Source organism: Propithecus coquereli, unplaced genomic scaffold (assembly GCF_000956105.1).
Source record: "Propithecus coquereli isolate 6110/MARCELLA unplaced genomic scaffold, Pcoq_1.0 Scaffold83, whole genome shotgun sequence".
In the NCBI taxonomy this organism is placed as follows: Eukaryota; Metazoa; Chordata; class Mammalia; order Primates; family Indriidae; genus Propithecus; species Propithecus coquereli.
The window spans coordinates 7007881-7025771 of record NW_012154507.1 but is presented as its reverse complement, the minus strand read 5'-3'; the positions used below and the strand labels follow the sequence as shown (position 1 = coordinate 7025771).

The 17891-nt window shown below is 44.1% G+C and overlaps 1 protein-coding gene across 1 annotated transcript in view; it reads right to left on the bottom strand.

The window, feature by feature from the left end:
- The window catches only part of NIN (ninein (GSK3B interacting protein)), a 95582-nt gene extending 82469 nt beyond the window's left edge, over positions 1 to 13113 (bottom strand). The window contains exons 1-3 of the mRNA XM_012663747.1: positions 12977 to 13113; positions 12489 to 12541; positions 3976 to 4176 (exon numbers count right to left, since the gene is read on the bottom strand). Of these exons, the coding sequence (XP_012519201.1) occupies positions 3976 to 4155 (180 nt within the window). The 5' untranslated portion in view covers positions 4156 to 4176; positions 12489 to 12541; positions 12977 to 13113. The remainder of the gene's footprint in view (positions 1 to 3975; positions 4177 to 12488; positions 12542 to 12976) is intronic.
- Positions 13114 to 17891: the final 4778 nt, after the last annotated feature.

The following is a 17891-nucleotide window of genomic DNA, read 5'->3' as shown; positions in this document are numbered from 1 at the left end:
ATCCAGAGTCACAAGACCAACATGGGAATGAAAAAAAAATAAACCTCACCATTTCAGGTTAAACTATGATGGTTAAACACTAAGATAAAGCAAATGTTCAGACATTTGAGAGATGCAATGAGAAATGATTCCACCATCCCTTCCAATACGTACAAAAGGCCTCAGATCAACAATATGAAACAGAAGCATGATCATGGGGGTAGTTATAAATAAGTAGTGCCTATCATGGGGTAGGCACTATTTGATGATTGAGCACAATTTTGCACACAAAGAACGAATCCAAATAATCACCAACAGAAAGAACTTCTTTATTTACAGTTTACTCTTCAAATGATAAAAATGTGTATAAGAGAAAGAAACCTTTAAAAGCTTTTAATGAGTTGAAAACAAATAAGCAAATCTACCACATGAAATTAATCATGACATATATTAAAAACCCCAAGCACTTTAAAATGAAAGGTGGGAAGGCTGAGCCAAAGGGTCTATTTATACGGCTATAAAATTTTAATACTAATTAGCTGGGTGCTAAGGCATGTGCCTGTATTCCCAGCTACTTGGGAGGCTGAGACAGGCTGAGATCACTTGAGCCCAGGAGTTTGAGTCTAGCCTGGGCAACACAGTGAGACCCCATCTCCAAAAAATAAAGAAATAAAAATTAATTCTAAAAAGTGCCTTTGACAACCAAAGTCCACATACCTATGGGACTCTTTGGAAACCAATGGGGAATTCTACTGTCAGGTGGCTCATTCTCATTCTAAAGAGTGCCAGGGACATGGAGTATTTCAGCATCCAAATTCATATTAAAGACTATGGCAATAAAACTCTTCAGGACTTTAGGAGGTTGTTCTGTCTCAAAGTTACTATACTGCACAAAGAAAGGAAAATACATTTTGAAAACTGAATATAAGTAAAGGTTTCAACAAAACCAAGGCAAATTGTCTCTTTATGCCCCGATTTCTAATAAAAGAGATACAGAGGCATGTGGAAACACTTCATTTAAAAGACAGAAGAAACAGAAGTACCTACAGTTGGTATCAATTGCTTGGATAAAACTTGGTTCATTGTTCCCTGTTTCAGATTTTTATAGTATCTGCTCCCTGTACTATTCACCAGCCAGGTATATTACCTGACTAGCCTATAAGTTCCTCCGTGTCTTGAGGAGCCCCTGGTGTTGGGACATCACCCAGCTGACAAGTGCTTATCTGATGACAAAGATGGATGGATTCCTTTTGATAACCTGCTAGGAAACACCAGCAATGTCCCCTTTTCCTTCAAATCAGGGATCTACAAGCTTTGGGCATTTCAAACATTTGTATAAGTAACCACTGCACTCAAGGGAATAGGGCTTCAACTTATAAAGCGAGACAGATGAATTGAAATATAATTTTGGGGGAAATGACCTTATAGTAAAATGCATGAAAATGTCAAGTTGATTTAAGTTACTTTCCTTAACAACTGTTAAAAGAAACATTAGGTTTAAAAAAAAAAAAAAAGCTATTGAAGATGGATTATAAAATTAAAAAATCTACAGACAATATTAATATCCTTGGTTGAGAAGGACAATGCTTTTTATTTTATTCATTTTTCAAGAAAAAATGATTAATGCAGCCCAATTCCAATATAGGTAATTTGGAAGTTTTGTTTTATTTAAAAATTATACCCCTTAAGATTTAAAAGACAAAATTAAAGCCACAAGCATCCAGGAAGCTGATGGATACTAACGCATCCAAAAACCAATTTAATGGAAAACTGTAGTTTATGATAAACATAACTATAAATAAGTTGCATCCATCCCATAAGACTAAGGGAATGCCTGACATGCAGAACACATACAATACGTATTTGTTGAATTAATGAATAGATGAATATATTGAGATTTGTCATGTTGCTCTTTCTCTTTTTATTAAACCAAGCTGCTAACCCTTATAAGTTTTTCTATAAATACCTTCTAAAGAGAAACAAATGGTATTAAAAACTTATAATTTTATAACTTATGATCCCTACTCAATATATCATGAAAGCGATAGCACTTGGATTGCTTCAGTGAATCCTAAGGAATTTTTTCCTTACAATATAAAAGTGTAGACTGTATAGAGTATCTTAACAGCATATGGCCAAGTTTGTGTGATCATCTGAGAATAATTCAGTTTCATAAAAAATGCAAATTTCACAGTCGTGCTTTAATTCATGCCAACCCTGTTCTCAAGACAATCACCAGGGATGTCCCACACAAAATCAATATGCATACATCTATTTAACTTTTATCACTGGCTCACTAAGTAAATATCACACTATAGACCACTTAGGTATTCATTATTCAGGCAAATAGCAAACGTAAGACGCAGGCTGGTAGTGTCAAGTCATTAACAAATCAATCGATAACTGTTCCCTGTTTTAGTCTACCAAACGAGGGCACAAACGTGCAACATCTGGAGAGCAAACTGTTAATCTGCTGCCAAAGTGCAATCTGTTTAGGGCAGAGGATTCCATATTTACCCTAACTCTGAGAAAACATCTCAAGGAAGCCTTAAGTTGTATTATGTCTTCTCAGGCTTCAATAAGCATCAAAACAGATTCATCCTTTAATATTATTCTTTAGACACCAAAAGGCCTGAGATCCCCAAGGACCACACTGGGAGACGCCATTCCTTTGTTCCAGTGTCTAAGGCTGAGGTAGAACTCAAAAACGTTTGAGTGCATTACATGATGAGGAGCAAATGGTTCAATCTTCAAAACTCCCATTTTAAGATATTTTAAGCAAGATTTTTAGCATTTTTACAGAGACCATGTGTATTCACAAGCAGCTAATCCAGGGCCAGAATGGCCCCAGTTTTTGCAAAGAACTCATGTTTTCTTTAAGTGTGAGCCCTGTTTAACACCACATTCATGTTGCAAAGCCCCTGAGAATATCATCTTTTGTACATTAATTTCAGGATGATCGCTACTCCTGTCTGTCTCAGGTTACAGAAAGCCAATACATGATACTGTATCTGAGGTCACTTACCCATCTTGTCAGCTAAAAGACAGTGAAAATGAAATGAATAAAAGGAAGTTTCCGATGCTAGCATAAAGTTAAGCCTCATGACTGCTTCCTCAGTTTACACCACGTGATAAAAACCACTGTCTATGGTGTCAGCAATGATAGCAACAGAACTCAAAAAGCATTGTTCATTTTTTTTCTCTCAATCATTCCAACAACCAACAGTAAGAGACACAACTCAAAGCCATATAAACAACGCTATTAATTATGAGACTGAAGGCAATCTCAGGTCATGACAGATCTAATGTCCTTCCCACTATCAGCAAGAAAAAGACCCCTTCTCTCCTCTTACTCATGTCTGTGACTTGATGTATGGGAAGACTATTTGCTGTCACACATAGAAGCTAACACTTGCACACACACACACACACACACACACGCACGCCTGCTGGAAGCAAGTCATGCTGGGTTTTGAATGAACCTGCACTGTATTTACTTACCCTCCTGTCTTACTTCCTGGGTGAAAGGTTTAATTAATACTTCACCCGGAAACAATCCACTCAAGAAATAACTTTACTGGGAGTAAAAGTCAAAACAGAAATCTGCTCTTTCTGTGAATGGCAGTTTTCTTACTGCAGTTTCCTTCTCTTCAATGGAAACCTCGCCCTCCTCCTTTCTGTCCAAATGATGAATGTGGAGTGAATAAAATAATTCACAAAGAACAAGACAAAAGTTGCAAAACATCCTTTCATTACCTCCTTTTCTCTCTTCATCTAAGATGCTCAGTGAACACCTGAATTCCAGAGCACATATTAAAGCAGGCCCTCGTGCCCTGGGCAAACTGTACTGTTATGTCACCCCCACTGCATCCTTTTTATCAGGTTAACAGCCAGGATGCTAGAAAGAAGTTGCAACATGCATGGTCTGCCCCCCTCCAGCACCCCGACAGAAACCGCACCCCACTTCCCACAGACCGTGCCCTCCCCAGACCTTACCCTGCCCAGGTGGTCCTGAAGTAGCGTCTGTTGCAGCACGGGGGCCACCTCCTCCAAGCTCAACACATGGCAAAGCTCAGTGAGTTCCTCCTGCCCCAGAGACCCGGTGCCCGTCGTGTCAAAACTGTCAAACAGCTCCTTGAGTCGGGCCTCATGCTGGTCCTGCTCCACCTCATCCATCCCATAGCCCACAGCGCTCACCTGTGCAGGACAGAGACAAGGACAGGTTGTGGCAGCCCCTTAAAGGCTACCGTGGTCACCCCAGGCACCCTCAGCTCCCTTGCACCCCACCAGCCCCTTGGGAATGGTCTATATGTAACACTCTGTTTCTGGAATACCCACGGCAAGACCACGGGTCTCTCCCCAGCCCAGCCCCGGCCAGTGGAGCTCCTACACGCACCCACACCAGGGACGCATCCACAAGGTCGATTACACTGGGGGTAACATTACCAGAATGAGGGGGTCACGAAGGCAGGAAGATACCCTCCTCTCCTGCCTGGTCCCCGGGCGGATGGCCAGATTGTCACACTCAAAGCAGACAGCAGTTCTCTATTGGCTCTTCTGGCCCAGGACGTAAAGAAGGTGAAAAGCCACTTTTGACAGCAAGACCACTCAAATGAACTAATGACTAGTGCCAAAGACGCAGGCAAGTCAGCAAGCTCTAGACCTCCTGTCCAGATGTTGCAATCTGCCAGGGTGGCCAAGCTGATTAGTTCTACTTTGTTCAGCCTAGATGCCTCCCACAGTAGTCAGACCAGAAACTACAGCAAGAAGCAGTAGATGAACTCATCTGCTACAAAACCACCTCCTTGTTTACAAGAGACCAAATGCCTTTTACACCAGTTCCTCAAAAAGCAACTCAATTAACTTCGTTGGTGCAATTAGATGAAGTGTGACAGGAAAAGTATTCCCCGAAGCTCACGTTAGTCCCAGGGAGTTTTACATAATGCTTAGTTGCCTAGAGAAAGGGGAAAACACTGCTCCAACCTTTCAGACGGTGAGGTTTGAAAGAGACACAGACTGGCTTATACGAATCATACAGCACCTCAGGGCGCCTCTGCTGTCTATAGCATCTTACCCCTTTACGCCTGGTTAACCCATCTTCCATCTCTCTGACCTACCCATACCCCAGGCCTTCCATTTTGCCACATTCCTTAGGATCAGTCAAAACTTGGAGTCATCAATAACTCTCAGAGTCATTTTTGCTAAAAATACACATCATAAAATTCCAGACACCTTGAACTTTAAGAACAAAATCTAGGTTTTTTTCCCTTGCATGATAATTCATCTTTATTGTGCTGGATCTTCCGATGAAAGCCTGAAGCCTGCACATCTGAGCGTACTTTCACCATGACGCAATGGAGGCCAAATGCAACGTATACCCTTGAGACCATGACCTCAGCCATCTGCAACAAAGCTCTCAGAACCAGCCCCTTGGCTATAAAAAGCAGCACCTTTCACTAACCAAGCACCTTTAACTAATCCAAAGCAAGTGAGAGAAAACTCTCTTAGAGGTGCTATTCCACAAAGTAGATCGCTACAAGCTATTCCACAAAGCAGATCGCTACAACGTGGACACATGTAAGCTAAGATGTTGAGCATGGTCAGAACCGAAAATAAAAGGCTTTCTATGACAAATCAGTCCTGCTCTAGAGCGTAATCGCCTCCTTTCCATAGACAGCTGTTCAACATATGACAAGCTAGAACAGAGCCACAATTTTCCCAAGGGTTTCAGCAGAACTAAGTGGACTCAGAAGATGAATGTGAACAGCTCTGCCACACAGCTCAGTTTTTATCAGGGCCACTCATTAAAGTTACATGGCACACTTTTGGTCCAGGCTCCTGGTCTTGGACAGGTCTCGTAATTATCAGTTTTTCTATTACTAAGGTACTGCTGGCTGGCTCTGGCTGTCTTCCCAGGGTTGGTCTGTTGGGTTAACTAATCACTATGTAAATGTTTTCAAAATAAGTCAAGAGTGCTATATAAACATCAAAGCATCAATAAAGAAACACCAAGGTGTTATGCAAAGCCACAAGAGCTAAGAATTTAGACAAGGCTAAGGGTTGGCTAATGAGATTCACTTAGAGTTGACCAGTTAATTGTCAACTAAGATCTGCTGAGAATCCCCAAGGTGCTCTGGGATTTTCAGTGTTGCCACAGCTCAGTCTCACTCTGACTTTTATGGTCCCCTGGACTATACTCTGACCAACTTCATAAATGCCAGACTACTCGGCTTTTGCTTGGTTTTGCATATATGCTTAAAAACGCAAAAGCAAAAGCATTCTAAGACTTCCCTTTTTTTAAGATTAGTTTTAATGGAAGGGGATTTGCCCATCTAAACCAACAGAAGAGAGCAATAAAACAACGTGCTAAGAATTCCTGATCTTATCTGCTGCTTTGAATTTGATAAACTCTTATGCCCCACCCTTTGGGAGGTCACTGGATTTTCACTAAACCAAATCTCTTTCATTTTACAGCAGTTTTCCTTCTTAAAACTCTCTTTATCTCCCTCCTTCTCCAGACACTGTGCTTAGAAAAACATTCTTTTGACTGTAGGGTCGGGGGCAGGAAGCCCCAACCCTGTGAAACAAATGCTCGTACTGAAACATCCAGGAGATGTTACGCATGGTGACAAGTTGTCAGTACTCATCTGGCACAGAATGCATTTTTACTGGTTAATATTATTCCCCAAATGTTCATCCGTAATTTCATGTGCAGGAATTTTTTTTCTCCCCACTTGGCAGAAATTTCTTTAATTTCCACCATGCCTTCTTTTTTTTTTTTCATATCTTCCCCCAAATGCATAGCACAGTCAGTCTGTTCTTCACACCGGGACTCAGTAAATATCATGGACTTAGTATATGGATATTTTTGAGAAGAAACTTACCCCGCATGAGGGCTACAGAAAAGAGCATACGAAAATCATTTGGTGCCTATTTCTTCCACATACACACTCCACCTCCCCATCCAGCCCTTTCTCAAAGGCATCTTCAGTCTCAGAAATAACCAACAGAGGTAGAAAACCAACACTGACTGCCAAACTGCACTGTGTAGAGCTATCTGAAGTTTACTTTGACGGACTAGGAATTAAGTCAATGGATTCACAAACTTCAGCTGCATGTTTGTGTTACAGGATGAAACTTTGGAGGAGAATGTGTACTAAAACACTTTCTCAGTGCCCTCGATTATAGAATGAGAAAAACAATGCCCATCTGGAAGCGTGGCTCTGAGGGTTCAATGTGACAAGCAAGTGAGACTGGCTAATCCCAGAGAAAGTTAACACAAGAGGGAAATTGAGAAAACAACCAAGAGAATACCTGTGGTTTACAAAGGAGGGGTGAACCGAAGAGGGGGTAGCTTAAACAAGCCAATCAGCCATAGATCTACCTTCAAAGAAGCAAAGCAGGAGCATGCCACACAACAGAGAGCAAGCATGGGCAGGGGATATACTATGTACATAAACATCATTTTATTACTAAATGACAATGGCAGCAAGTAATGTCAGAGCTTCCTTGACCTTTAGAGGCAGATGATAGATAAATTTAATGTCAAATAAAAGCAAAAAGGATGAACTGTAGTTGGGAATTCAGAAGAAATAATTTTTTTTAACTTCTGAGCATTTAACTATGAGTCCAGCTTACATTAAACATGGTGTGCATACAATCTCATTTAGTCTTTCTAATCATTTGAAGTTGATATTATCATTTTCCCATTTGAGATGTAGAAATTGGGGCTTGGCAAAGCATTTTTAATATGGGGATGGAGCATTTTTAATATGGGGATGGAGCATTTTTAACATGGGGATTGAACTCTAGTGTGACTCTAAATTATAGTATCTCAATCCTACACATGCACACAGAACACATGAGTGGGACCACTGAGATGAAACCACTGGCAAACCACTTGTCTCCACCTTTATGTGTTGGTCAGCCGAACAGTACTGAGTGTCAGAAGCTACCAAGGAATATTCTATGGTCACAAGGTTTTCCAAATTGGAATTGGGAGAGGTGAGGTTCCTTTCCCCCTATGTCCCTTGATCCATTTATTGAATAATTATAGCCTACAAGGCACTAGGGATACACAGATAGAATAAGCATTTTCTTTTTTTCTAAAGCACCTTTGGGATTTAGGGAATGGAAGAAATAATTTTTTATATAAAAATGATCATGAAGAGTTCCGTATCTTCAACAACAGGTGTTGCCCAGGAATTGATAATTGTTAAATTACTTCTGCAAAATAAATACATGTCTAATCTGTGACATCCAGTGCTTTCCAGAGGTAAACCCTAACTGGTACCCACCAGCAGTCGGAATCTTACTCAGAGATTTAAAAAGTTGGGTTTTGAGTGATAAACCCTCCTTCAAACTAGAAAGAACAATTCTAGTTTTATGAAGGCTGCCATAAGCCTGGGCCTCCCCTCACCATCTCCTTTCCCAAATTGTTAGAAGGCTTTATGACTCCTTTGGAACGAAAAAGCCAGTGTGGGCAATATTTAGGAGTTCTAACTAGGCATGGTTAAATAAGGGGCAGATGCACAGAGCCATTAATCAAAACATTTACCACCCAATAACCACCCATAATGAGAATTATTTGGAGCATTTTCCTTCCAAATAACTCAAAACAAGGCTGCCAAAATGCTGCAGACCCTGACAGGGATGTCCATTACCCCAGCTGATGAAATCACAGTGCCAAGTGAGACTGTAAAAGAAATGATGGAGGTGTGGCTGGAATAATGAAGAGGATATGTGAATTTATGTACATTCCAGTGTCCAACCTTTCGGAGCTTGTAAGACTGGCACCCAAGCCAAAGGGGACGTCTGTTCTGGCTTGGAGGGAGTGAAAAGGGGACAAAGTCTGGCAAATGAAAACCAAATAACAAACAAGCACAATGCTAGAGCCCCTAGCCCAAGCCTTTTATTTCCCTTCCAGATGGTCCAGCAGCTGAACAGCTCCTTAGACTGTCTGATGCCCCTTTCACCGTGCCGCTTTCCTCAAGAGGGCATCGTAATAGATAATTTTGGACCTGTGTTCAGACATAGCTGTTGGGGGTTCACAGACCAGGCAGTGACCACCAAGTGACTCATTTAGTTACTCTGGAGCCGAAGGGATGAAGACCAACAAACCCTGCTTTGGCAAAGCTTTCCATTCAATGCCTTTAGCTTTCCCTGTCTGGCAACTCGGAGCCTAATAATGTCAATGATCAAATGAAAGTGTTTCTTTTCTGCAAATACTTTAATCTGCTGCAAAGATTTCCAGGCTTACCATTTTGGACTAATTTCAGTACAAAAAGAAAGAGTGACAAGAATAAATTCAAGTTTAGCAAAAGCTCAACAGAAAAAGCAGTTGCTGCCATTTAGGAGTTTATATGAAGAATACTCCTGCCAAAACTCATCACTGCTCAGCAGCAAACTGATTATTGTCAGATACCTCCTCTCTGCTCAGATAGCACCTCACTCTGGCTGGATACCAAAAGCACAACAGTATCGCTGTAATAAAACTGTGGATCAAAAATGTAACATAAAATCTTAAATGCCATTGCACAGGAAAAAAGTCATATTAAATAAATTTGAAAGAAAATATCAACCTTTGCTGACTACACTTTAAAATTTAATTTAACTAAGGGTAGCCTACTAATATTTATTCTAAAATGCAAACAAGCTTTAGTATTTTACTATCCTGGGATGTAGCAAACCCAGGCTTTTGTTACACCTAATAGCAGGTGGATTACCCAATCAAGTAGTTAACTCAGGGTAGCTGGAAGGAAAGAAAAAACCCATTAGCCTAGCACAATGCACATTCAATAGCCTGTAATCAATTACTAAGTAAAATTACAGAAGCAGAAAACAGAGCTGCATGTTTGTTACTTTTTCTTAAAAAGAGAAAACTTGTAACAATGTTACTTTTTCTTAAAAGAGAAAGCTTATAACAACTTTCACTTCTTGAGCCATATTTATTCAAATTAATTTAGGACGCCTGAAGATATGAATGTAGTTCCCTGGGGTATAAGTAAAGAGCTGCTCTTCTGGCCCGGAGCGGTGGCTCACGCCTGTAATCCTAGCTCTCTGGGAGGCTGAGGCGGGGGGATCGCTCAAGGTCAGGAGTTCGAGACCAGCCTGAGCAAGAGTGAGACCACCCCCCCCATCTCTACTATATATAGAAAAGATTAGCCGGGCATGGTGGCTCATGCCTGTAGTCCCAGCTACTTGGGAGGCTGAGGCAGGAGGATGGCTTGAGCCCAGGAGTTTGAGGTTGCTGTGAGCTAGGCTGACGCCGCGGCACTCTAGCCAGGGCAACAGAGCCAGACTTTGTCTCAAAAAAAAAAGCTGCTCTTCTCACATCTATAAATAATATTTGCTCAACTTTTTTTTTTAAGTGAGCATTAGGGTATTGATGCTTTGTAATTTTTCTATCCAAAAGCTTCAATAAATGGTTAGTTGCTGATATAAACTGCAATAGTGTCCTAATCCCATAATCTTTTCAAAATTCTATTTTATTTGTAAATACGATAAAAATATCTTTTTGCAAGCTTTACTAAGTCTCTCCATAAGCCCCTCCCCAACAGATGCAAGTTCAATAGCCAGAATTCAAACCACATTATTTATTGGCTTATAAATGAATTGGCATCTATAAAAATAAACCCCCTGAAAAGGCTTTATGCTGTTTGAATCCCTCTAAAATGCTCTGGGCTAAACTTGCCAACCCTTTATCAATGTAAGACTGACAAAATGTATTTTCATTACCAACATAAAATGGAAGCATCAAGACTAGGGAAATGTTAGTTTAGAAAGTCATTTGCAGTGACATTTAAAACAATTTATTTGAACATTTGACTCAAGATAAGAATACTGCCTATTAAATTAAGATTGGCTGTTCAGAATTCATTGGAGCCCTATTCTTCCCCTCTGTGACAGTTAACATCTTTTGATATTAAGGGTCATTACACATCTAAAATGAAAAAGGAGTAAGAAAAAACAAATCCACATCATTCTAAGCAAGTGCCTATTAAAATGACTAATACTTGACATTTTAATGCAAAAACTGTGCTATGATGGCTTCCTCTCCGTTGTCCCCTGTAAAGTCTTTCCCTGTGTTGGCAATATCTTTGCTGATGTCCAACCCGTTAGCAACATTTGTAAGTCCTACCCTTTATCTACACTGTGGGTCAAAATGCTTCCCTCTAAAGACTCAGGAGAGAACAGGCAAAAGAAAACAAATCTGCAAACAAACTCCCTGGCAGTTCACATCACCTCCCTGAGGACACTGTCAACAGCTGAAGAGACCACAACACACAAACTCACACACTCTGGGAATTTTCACAGCTCCCTTCAACTCCAGAGCAAGATCTACCAATATTCCAGGTCAGCCACCTACATAATATGCTCATCACCAGAGAAGACTCAAGATAAAATTAAGCTGACAGAATACATTTCCTTGTAGATTGTCAAGACTTAGGAAGCATGTCAGCTGATAGAAATTTGTTTTATGGTATTTAAGGGACCTAGTTGGAAGACCACTGATGGTCCCAGGAGCTCAGCTCATGTGCCATGATGGACTTTATCAGAATTCTTATCCTCCAAAGCTACCATGGCTGTCACAAAAGACACCTATGAAATCTGTTTCGATTTCATAAATTCAGGAGTTGAGTTGTATGGAAAGCTCATCTCAGGAATTCCTCAACACCAGGAGAGGATCTGTCCCAGACAGGTGAAGAAAGCAGAAGATCTCATACTATCCTGGGTGTCTAGAAACATGATATAGGGTAGGACAGTCCTTCCAGCTCCCATTTTATTTGTACCTTAACCCTGGGTTGTCAGGGCTGGAACTAGGAAAAACACCTCTTCCTGTCTCTATCTCTTGTAATTTCACAGAAAGAGCTTTAAGCGGGGATTGTTTCCATCAACGGTGTCCTTTTGTCAGGGGCCAGTTTGGCAACTTTAGAAGCCCAGCCTCTGGAATCTTCCTTCCCCGACCCTCCACACTTCCATTCCGCTGGTCTGGAGATCAGGGTTTTTAGGCAATAACCGAGTGTCATTCTGCTCTTTCCCCGTTCTCAGTAGTTGCACTGGGAAAGACTGCCCACATGCACTGACCGCACACACTTTACGGGCTTCAAGCAGCTCTTGCTACTCAGCCCAGGCTAACACCTCGGGTTTCCCCACGCAGCTTTCTCTTCCGCTTATCAATCACAGGGCTGTCTGGGTGGCACAAGCCTACAGAACCACCACCTTTTCTGCTCGCTCTGCGACTCAAGTTCGCTCCTGGACCAACATACAGTAGCAGCTTTCAGCTCGGGGCTGCCGGCTGGGGCCCCGGGAGTGGCGGAGGTGCCCGGACCCCGCGGCGCCGCCGGGCGGGGAGGCGAAGGTGCGGCCGGAGGGCGGGCGCGCCGCCCACGTCCCTGCAACCTGCGATGCGTCCCCGACCCGCCTGCCCATTGCCACCACCAGAAACCTCAGACACCCCACTGTGTCACCAGGCAGCAGCTCTCTGGGCCCCCGCCGCCCTCGCCTACCTTCTGTCGGCCTCTCGGAGCGCCCGCGCAGCCGGCCGCCCGCCTCCGGTGCTCTGCGGAGCGAAGGAGGACGCTTTGTTAGGGCTGCAGAAGCGGGACAATACTTCGCAGCCGGCGCCGCGGTTCCGGGCGGGCGTCCTTCAAAAGGACGCGAATGGGGATCCGCGCGAGCGTCATTTCCATATGTAAGGGGCCAGCTCTCACAAAAGCGCGGCTCTCGGGGGCCGCGGGCTGCAGCGCGCATCCTCCCGCCCCCGCCCGCGCCCGCGCCCCCGGGGCCCGCCCCGCCTCCCCGCCTCCAAACCGCCCCCTCCCCGTCTCGTCTCCGGGAGCGACCCGGCCCGGATGGCCGCCGAGCCACCGCTTCCTCCCTGCCCGCGGGGATTGCACCCGGCCCGGAAGGGGAAGCCCCGGCGCGTCCCGGTGCCCAGTCCTCCCCGCTCACCCCCAGGCCGCGAGTCGGGGGCCCCGCGGTTGGGCTCACTTACCGCGTCCCGGGGCTCAGGCGCCCGGCGCGGTCGCGGGAACCATGGCCGCTGGCGCACTCCCGGCTCGGCGGCGGCGGCGGCGGGACGGCCGCACCCAGCGCGCTCGGCTGCCGGCTCGGCCGCGGCCACCCGGAGCTTTGGACGCCGGGGAGGAAGGGCCGGGCCCGCGCGGGGAGGAGGAGTCAGGGCGACGCCGGCCCGGGCGCGGCTCCTCCTCTGCGGCCCGCGCGGCTCCGGCAGCTGAGGGAGGAGCGGGAGGAGCCGCCTGGGCCCTCGCTGATGCGCCCGCCCGCCGAGCCCCTGCTCGGAGATTTGAACTTGGAAACGCAAGGGCTCGGGGTGCGGCGGTAGGAGACCTGCCCCCCGAGGTCGCTGCCGGGCGGGGGCTGGCGCGTCCACCCCTCGGCCCCCTGCCTGGTCCGCCTCCCTTTCCTTCCTGATGCCCCCGCACGGACCCCGCACCCTGGATCCCCACCCGCAAGGTCCCTGCGCAACGGAGAGGCCCCCGCCTCCAGCCTGCGGGACCTTAACATGGGGATTCAGGTGCCTCTTTTGCTTCCCAGCCCCCGGGCGCCCATTGGCGGTCATTGGAGGGGAAGTCCGGTAGGCGGGAGGGCTCTAGACTTGACCCTGAACCCTCTGGAGCGGGTGCGACCCTTCTTCCAGGTCTAGACTGGCTTCCGCACCTGCCCACCACGTCTTCATAGGCTCCCGCCCCTGCGCAGCCTTCCGAGGGTACAACCAACCCTCGGTCAAAAGCCACACAGGACGGAAGCTCCTTGGAGTTGGTGGTTCTCGGGCCAACGGTTGCTCGGTATTTACTGCCTCCTCCTGCCCTTACTCCACGGCTCCCCCAAAGTCTCCGCTTTCTTACTCGCCGTCCCTACACTTGTGATCTCAATGCAGTCAAACAGGATCCCAAGTCCAGGCCTAGAGAAGGTGGCAGCTGCCGGGCCCGGGGTTGCCCCTGAAGAAGGATTCGCCCGATTTATTACAACTCACGGGGATAGGTCCCTTGCTACTGAGAGAACAAGCAGTAGACAAGAAGGAAACTAGCATTCATTGCGAATCCAGTGTTCTAGACATGACAGAAATTATCTTACCTAATCCTCACACCACCCTTCGGAGGCAGACCTATACCCATTTGCAAATGAGGAAACGATCTCCCAGAAGTCAAAGGCCTTGCTCGGGATCACACAGCAAAGACTGGTCAGAGCTGAGATTCAAAAGCAGATCACATATGTGGCAAAACTGCGTGGAACTAAACACACACACAAAGGAGAGCATGTAAAACTGGCGAAATTTAAATAAGGCTTTTGGACTTCATTAATGTCAGTTTCCTGATTGTGATGTGATGTAGCACTACAACTATGCAAAATGTTACCATTGAGAAAACATTGGTGCAGTGTCTATAGGGGATCTATTACTTCTTACAACTTCGTGTGAATCTACAATTATCTAAAAAACATTTTAAAAATTTAAAGCAAACCATTCTTATTTTAAAGCCGAAGCTATCTTCCTTCATCATAGTGTGCCTGGAGAATAAGAAAGAAGAGAGGTTCATGCTCCTCTCTCCTTTTTTAACACTCTTGGATAAGCACACACACACTCATATACTGTGTGCATGGCTGTCAGTCCAATAATAATTATACAACACACACACATTCACACAGAATCATTAAGAGGTTGGCTAACCTGTTACCAGAATACTTACATAGGCGTCATCTTATAGATAAAAGAATAATGCTCACTGGACACTAAAACAGCCAAGAGTCTTGGAAGGTAAAAATGCAGAGGTGTCTTCCTTGTTTCATCTAATCTCTGCCATGGGAGCCTCATTCTACTGGTTATCTCTCCAAGCATCCCTTTTTAACCTGCAAGAAACCTTAAGGGTGAGATTGATCATTAGCTTTAAAGCAGTGATTTTGGGGGACTAGAGGATATTCACAGGTGGCATTCACTCCCTGTGGAGGAAGATCGGAATTGCTGGGGGTTGTGTAATTTGAAAAACACAAGACATGCTTTCTTGAGAGAAGTGAATGGGGTGGAGTTAGCGCGGGGACTGGGAACTGGGATAACTTCCAGCCTCGCTACAAAGGAGGGAAAAGCGTGGAGCATGGTTACTGCGTGGCGTGGGCTGGTGAGAACAAGCCTACCACGAAAGATCATTTCATCAACACAATGTGCCTGTAATTGGACAAATGGTTAGTCTTAGCCCTGACTAGAGTCACTGGAAAAAAGCAGGGACTTCCATTAGGAACTATCACTTGACCTTTTCTCTATTAAACAAAAAATAACAGCAGATACAGAGGCCAACCTCCAATTCTACAATGCAGACAATATAAGGAAAAATGAAATGAAATGTATATGTTTACCCAGAGTCAATACCCTTTACAAACCAAATTTCATTCTTACCTGTTGCAGTTTATCTGTCTCTGATTTTAACTCTCACTTTACAAAGAACTTGGTTTAAGGACCCAGGATCCTTGAAGTATTTGTACATGACATTTTCTCTACCTTTCACAGTATTGAACTGGCTTTCTTAGGTGATTCAAGCTCTAAAAAGTTAACTGAAGAATAATCCAGGGAAGGGAAGAGAAAGTTAACCTTTCTTTCTTCCTGAAGTAATTTGGTAAGGACAACAAAATGAGAGGGAGGGAGGGAGAGGGGGAGAGAGAGGGGGAGAGAGAGAGAGAGAGAAAGAAACAGAGAGAGGCAGAGAGAGAATATGAATTATGAATTCAGGCTTTGTAAATTTCCTGGGATTTGAAGAGTTACCTTTTTTTGCTGTTCAAGGAAAGCCTACAGCTCTAACCAGACTCAGTCTACCCTGTCCCAAGTCACAGTTGAGTATAAGTTATTTCCTATTCACAGAATAGCCAAATAGCCTGTCACTCATGTAGCAACTCCCAGCTCCTTCTAAACTTCTTTGATAGATGTCTTTCTTATTTCTCTGACCATCTGAACTCACCAGAATAGTTTCTAGGTAAGTTGTAGAACCTGTAAGGCCAAATGGTTAAAGCAGTTATAGTCTGGCCCAGGGACTGTCTGGGTGAAAGAAAGGACATCACACTTTCCCCAGGGCCCTAAGGAAGATTGATGGTGAAAGGAGGAAGAGGGAAATTGGGTTCCAGACATGCAAGTCAAGGGCTAAGAGTTTCAGCAGCAAAACGTTGGTGGTTAAGAACCCAGAAAGAAAGGAGAAAAGGGAGGGGAAAGGGACAGAAGGCAAACTAATTTACACTCTTGCCCCTGGGGGACCCTCCTTAGAGGTTAGGATTCTCTCTTAATAGTCCCTCATGAAGTATGTGAAAGAAGAGGAAAATGGGATTCCACACAGTTTATTTTTTTAAGCATAGAGTGCCTACTCTGTGCCTAGTACTATCCTGAAAGTTGTAAGATATTCAAGGGAACCTGTGGCCCTCCGGATGCCCAAGGGTGCCCCCTCCACCGAATCTAAACTTCACAGGTGTTCTGTAAAATTTGGATTCAGTCAAAAGGCTGCATTCAAGGATCCAGAACATCACGTGACCCCAAGGCCGCAGGTTCCCCAGCCCTGATTGAGGAATGTATCATTCTCCCTTGGGGAAGCAAAACTATGCCCACATAAGAGAGTAAGGGATGATGTTAGATGGCAGTGGAGTCTAATCAGGTGCTCCAGCTGGGGGACGTAAACTTACTATAGTATGGCAGAGAAGACAGCAGTGATTTCCCCAAAACATGACTTCCAGCAGTTCATTCTGACCATTACCTTTTGTATCACGTTCTAGATATTTTTCCTGACAGTCAAGGCCCTACCTGATCAATGCGAATGTATGTGTCCTCCATATCCACGGGCACCCTACCCTCCCTCTACTCTGCACACATGAACTTCTGGGTCTTCCCTCTGCTGCTCTTTCTGTTTGGTCGTCAGTCCTGAGGCATGCTGGATGCCTAGTCTCTGTCCACTGCTCATTACTTGGCCCAGCACTTACAGCACAGCAGGAAGTGGTTATTGCACTTGTGTCTTTTGGATCTCATGGGCTGAGCATTTAGGTACTTTCCAAATATTCGGCACTCACATGGAGAAGAGATGGTGCACGTGTGTGCATCGGGTAGGGGTGGGGCTGATCTCCACTTTTGGAACTATTCCTTTTCACGCAGCTGAATTCTGGAAATGTTCTACTGTTTTAAAGAATATAAATGTCAAAAGACTGCCATTACAGCTTCATTCAAAGGAGAAGGAAATGAAATTTTAGTTTAAGAAACACTGGTGTTCCTTCCCCTCACACACTCTTAAACACTTAACAAAAATGACATGAAATCTTCACTTTTTTAAAAAGACCTTTGAACGGAAAATGATGTAACATTTGTTTCCCAAGCAAGACTACTTCAAATTTTCTAGAATTTGATATACACAAAAAAGAAATGGGAACCCAGAAACATATGTTTTAAAACAGTTCTTTCCAGTAGAAATACAATATGAGCCACGTGTATAATTCAAAATTTTCTAGTAGCCACATTTTTAAAAGTGAAAACACATAAAATTAATTTGTAGATTTTATTTAACCTGATATACTCCAAAATGTTATCATTTCAACACACAATCAATATAAAAAATATTAGTGTCATATTTTACATTTGTTTTCATACTAAGTCTCTGAAACCTAGTGTGTACTTGTAGCATGTCTCAATTCAGACTAGCCACGTGGGGCCAATGGCTGCCATATAAGCACAGTGTTAGAACAAGAAGAAGATTCTGAATTCTTCCAACCCAATTCCATTATTGTTAAGGAACCCGGGTGTGTTATCACACCCCTAGGCCTGGGCTGGTCTCCACTGGTGCTCACCTCCTGAGAGGGTTCATAGCTGACCCAAACAGCTGCTATGGAATGAAGCACAGTGTTGAAAAACATTTTTTTAAAAATCACCATCC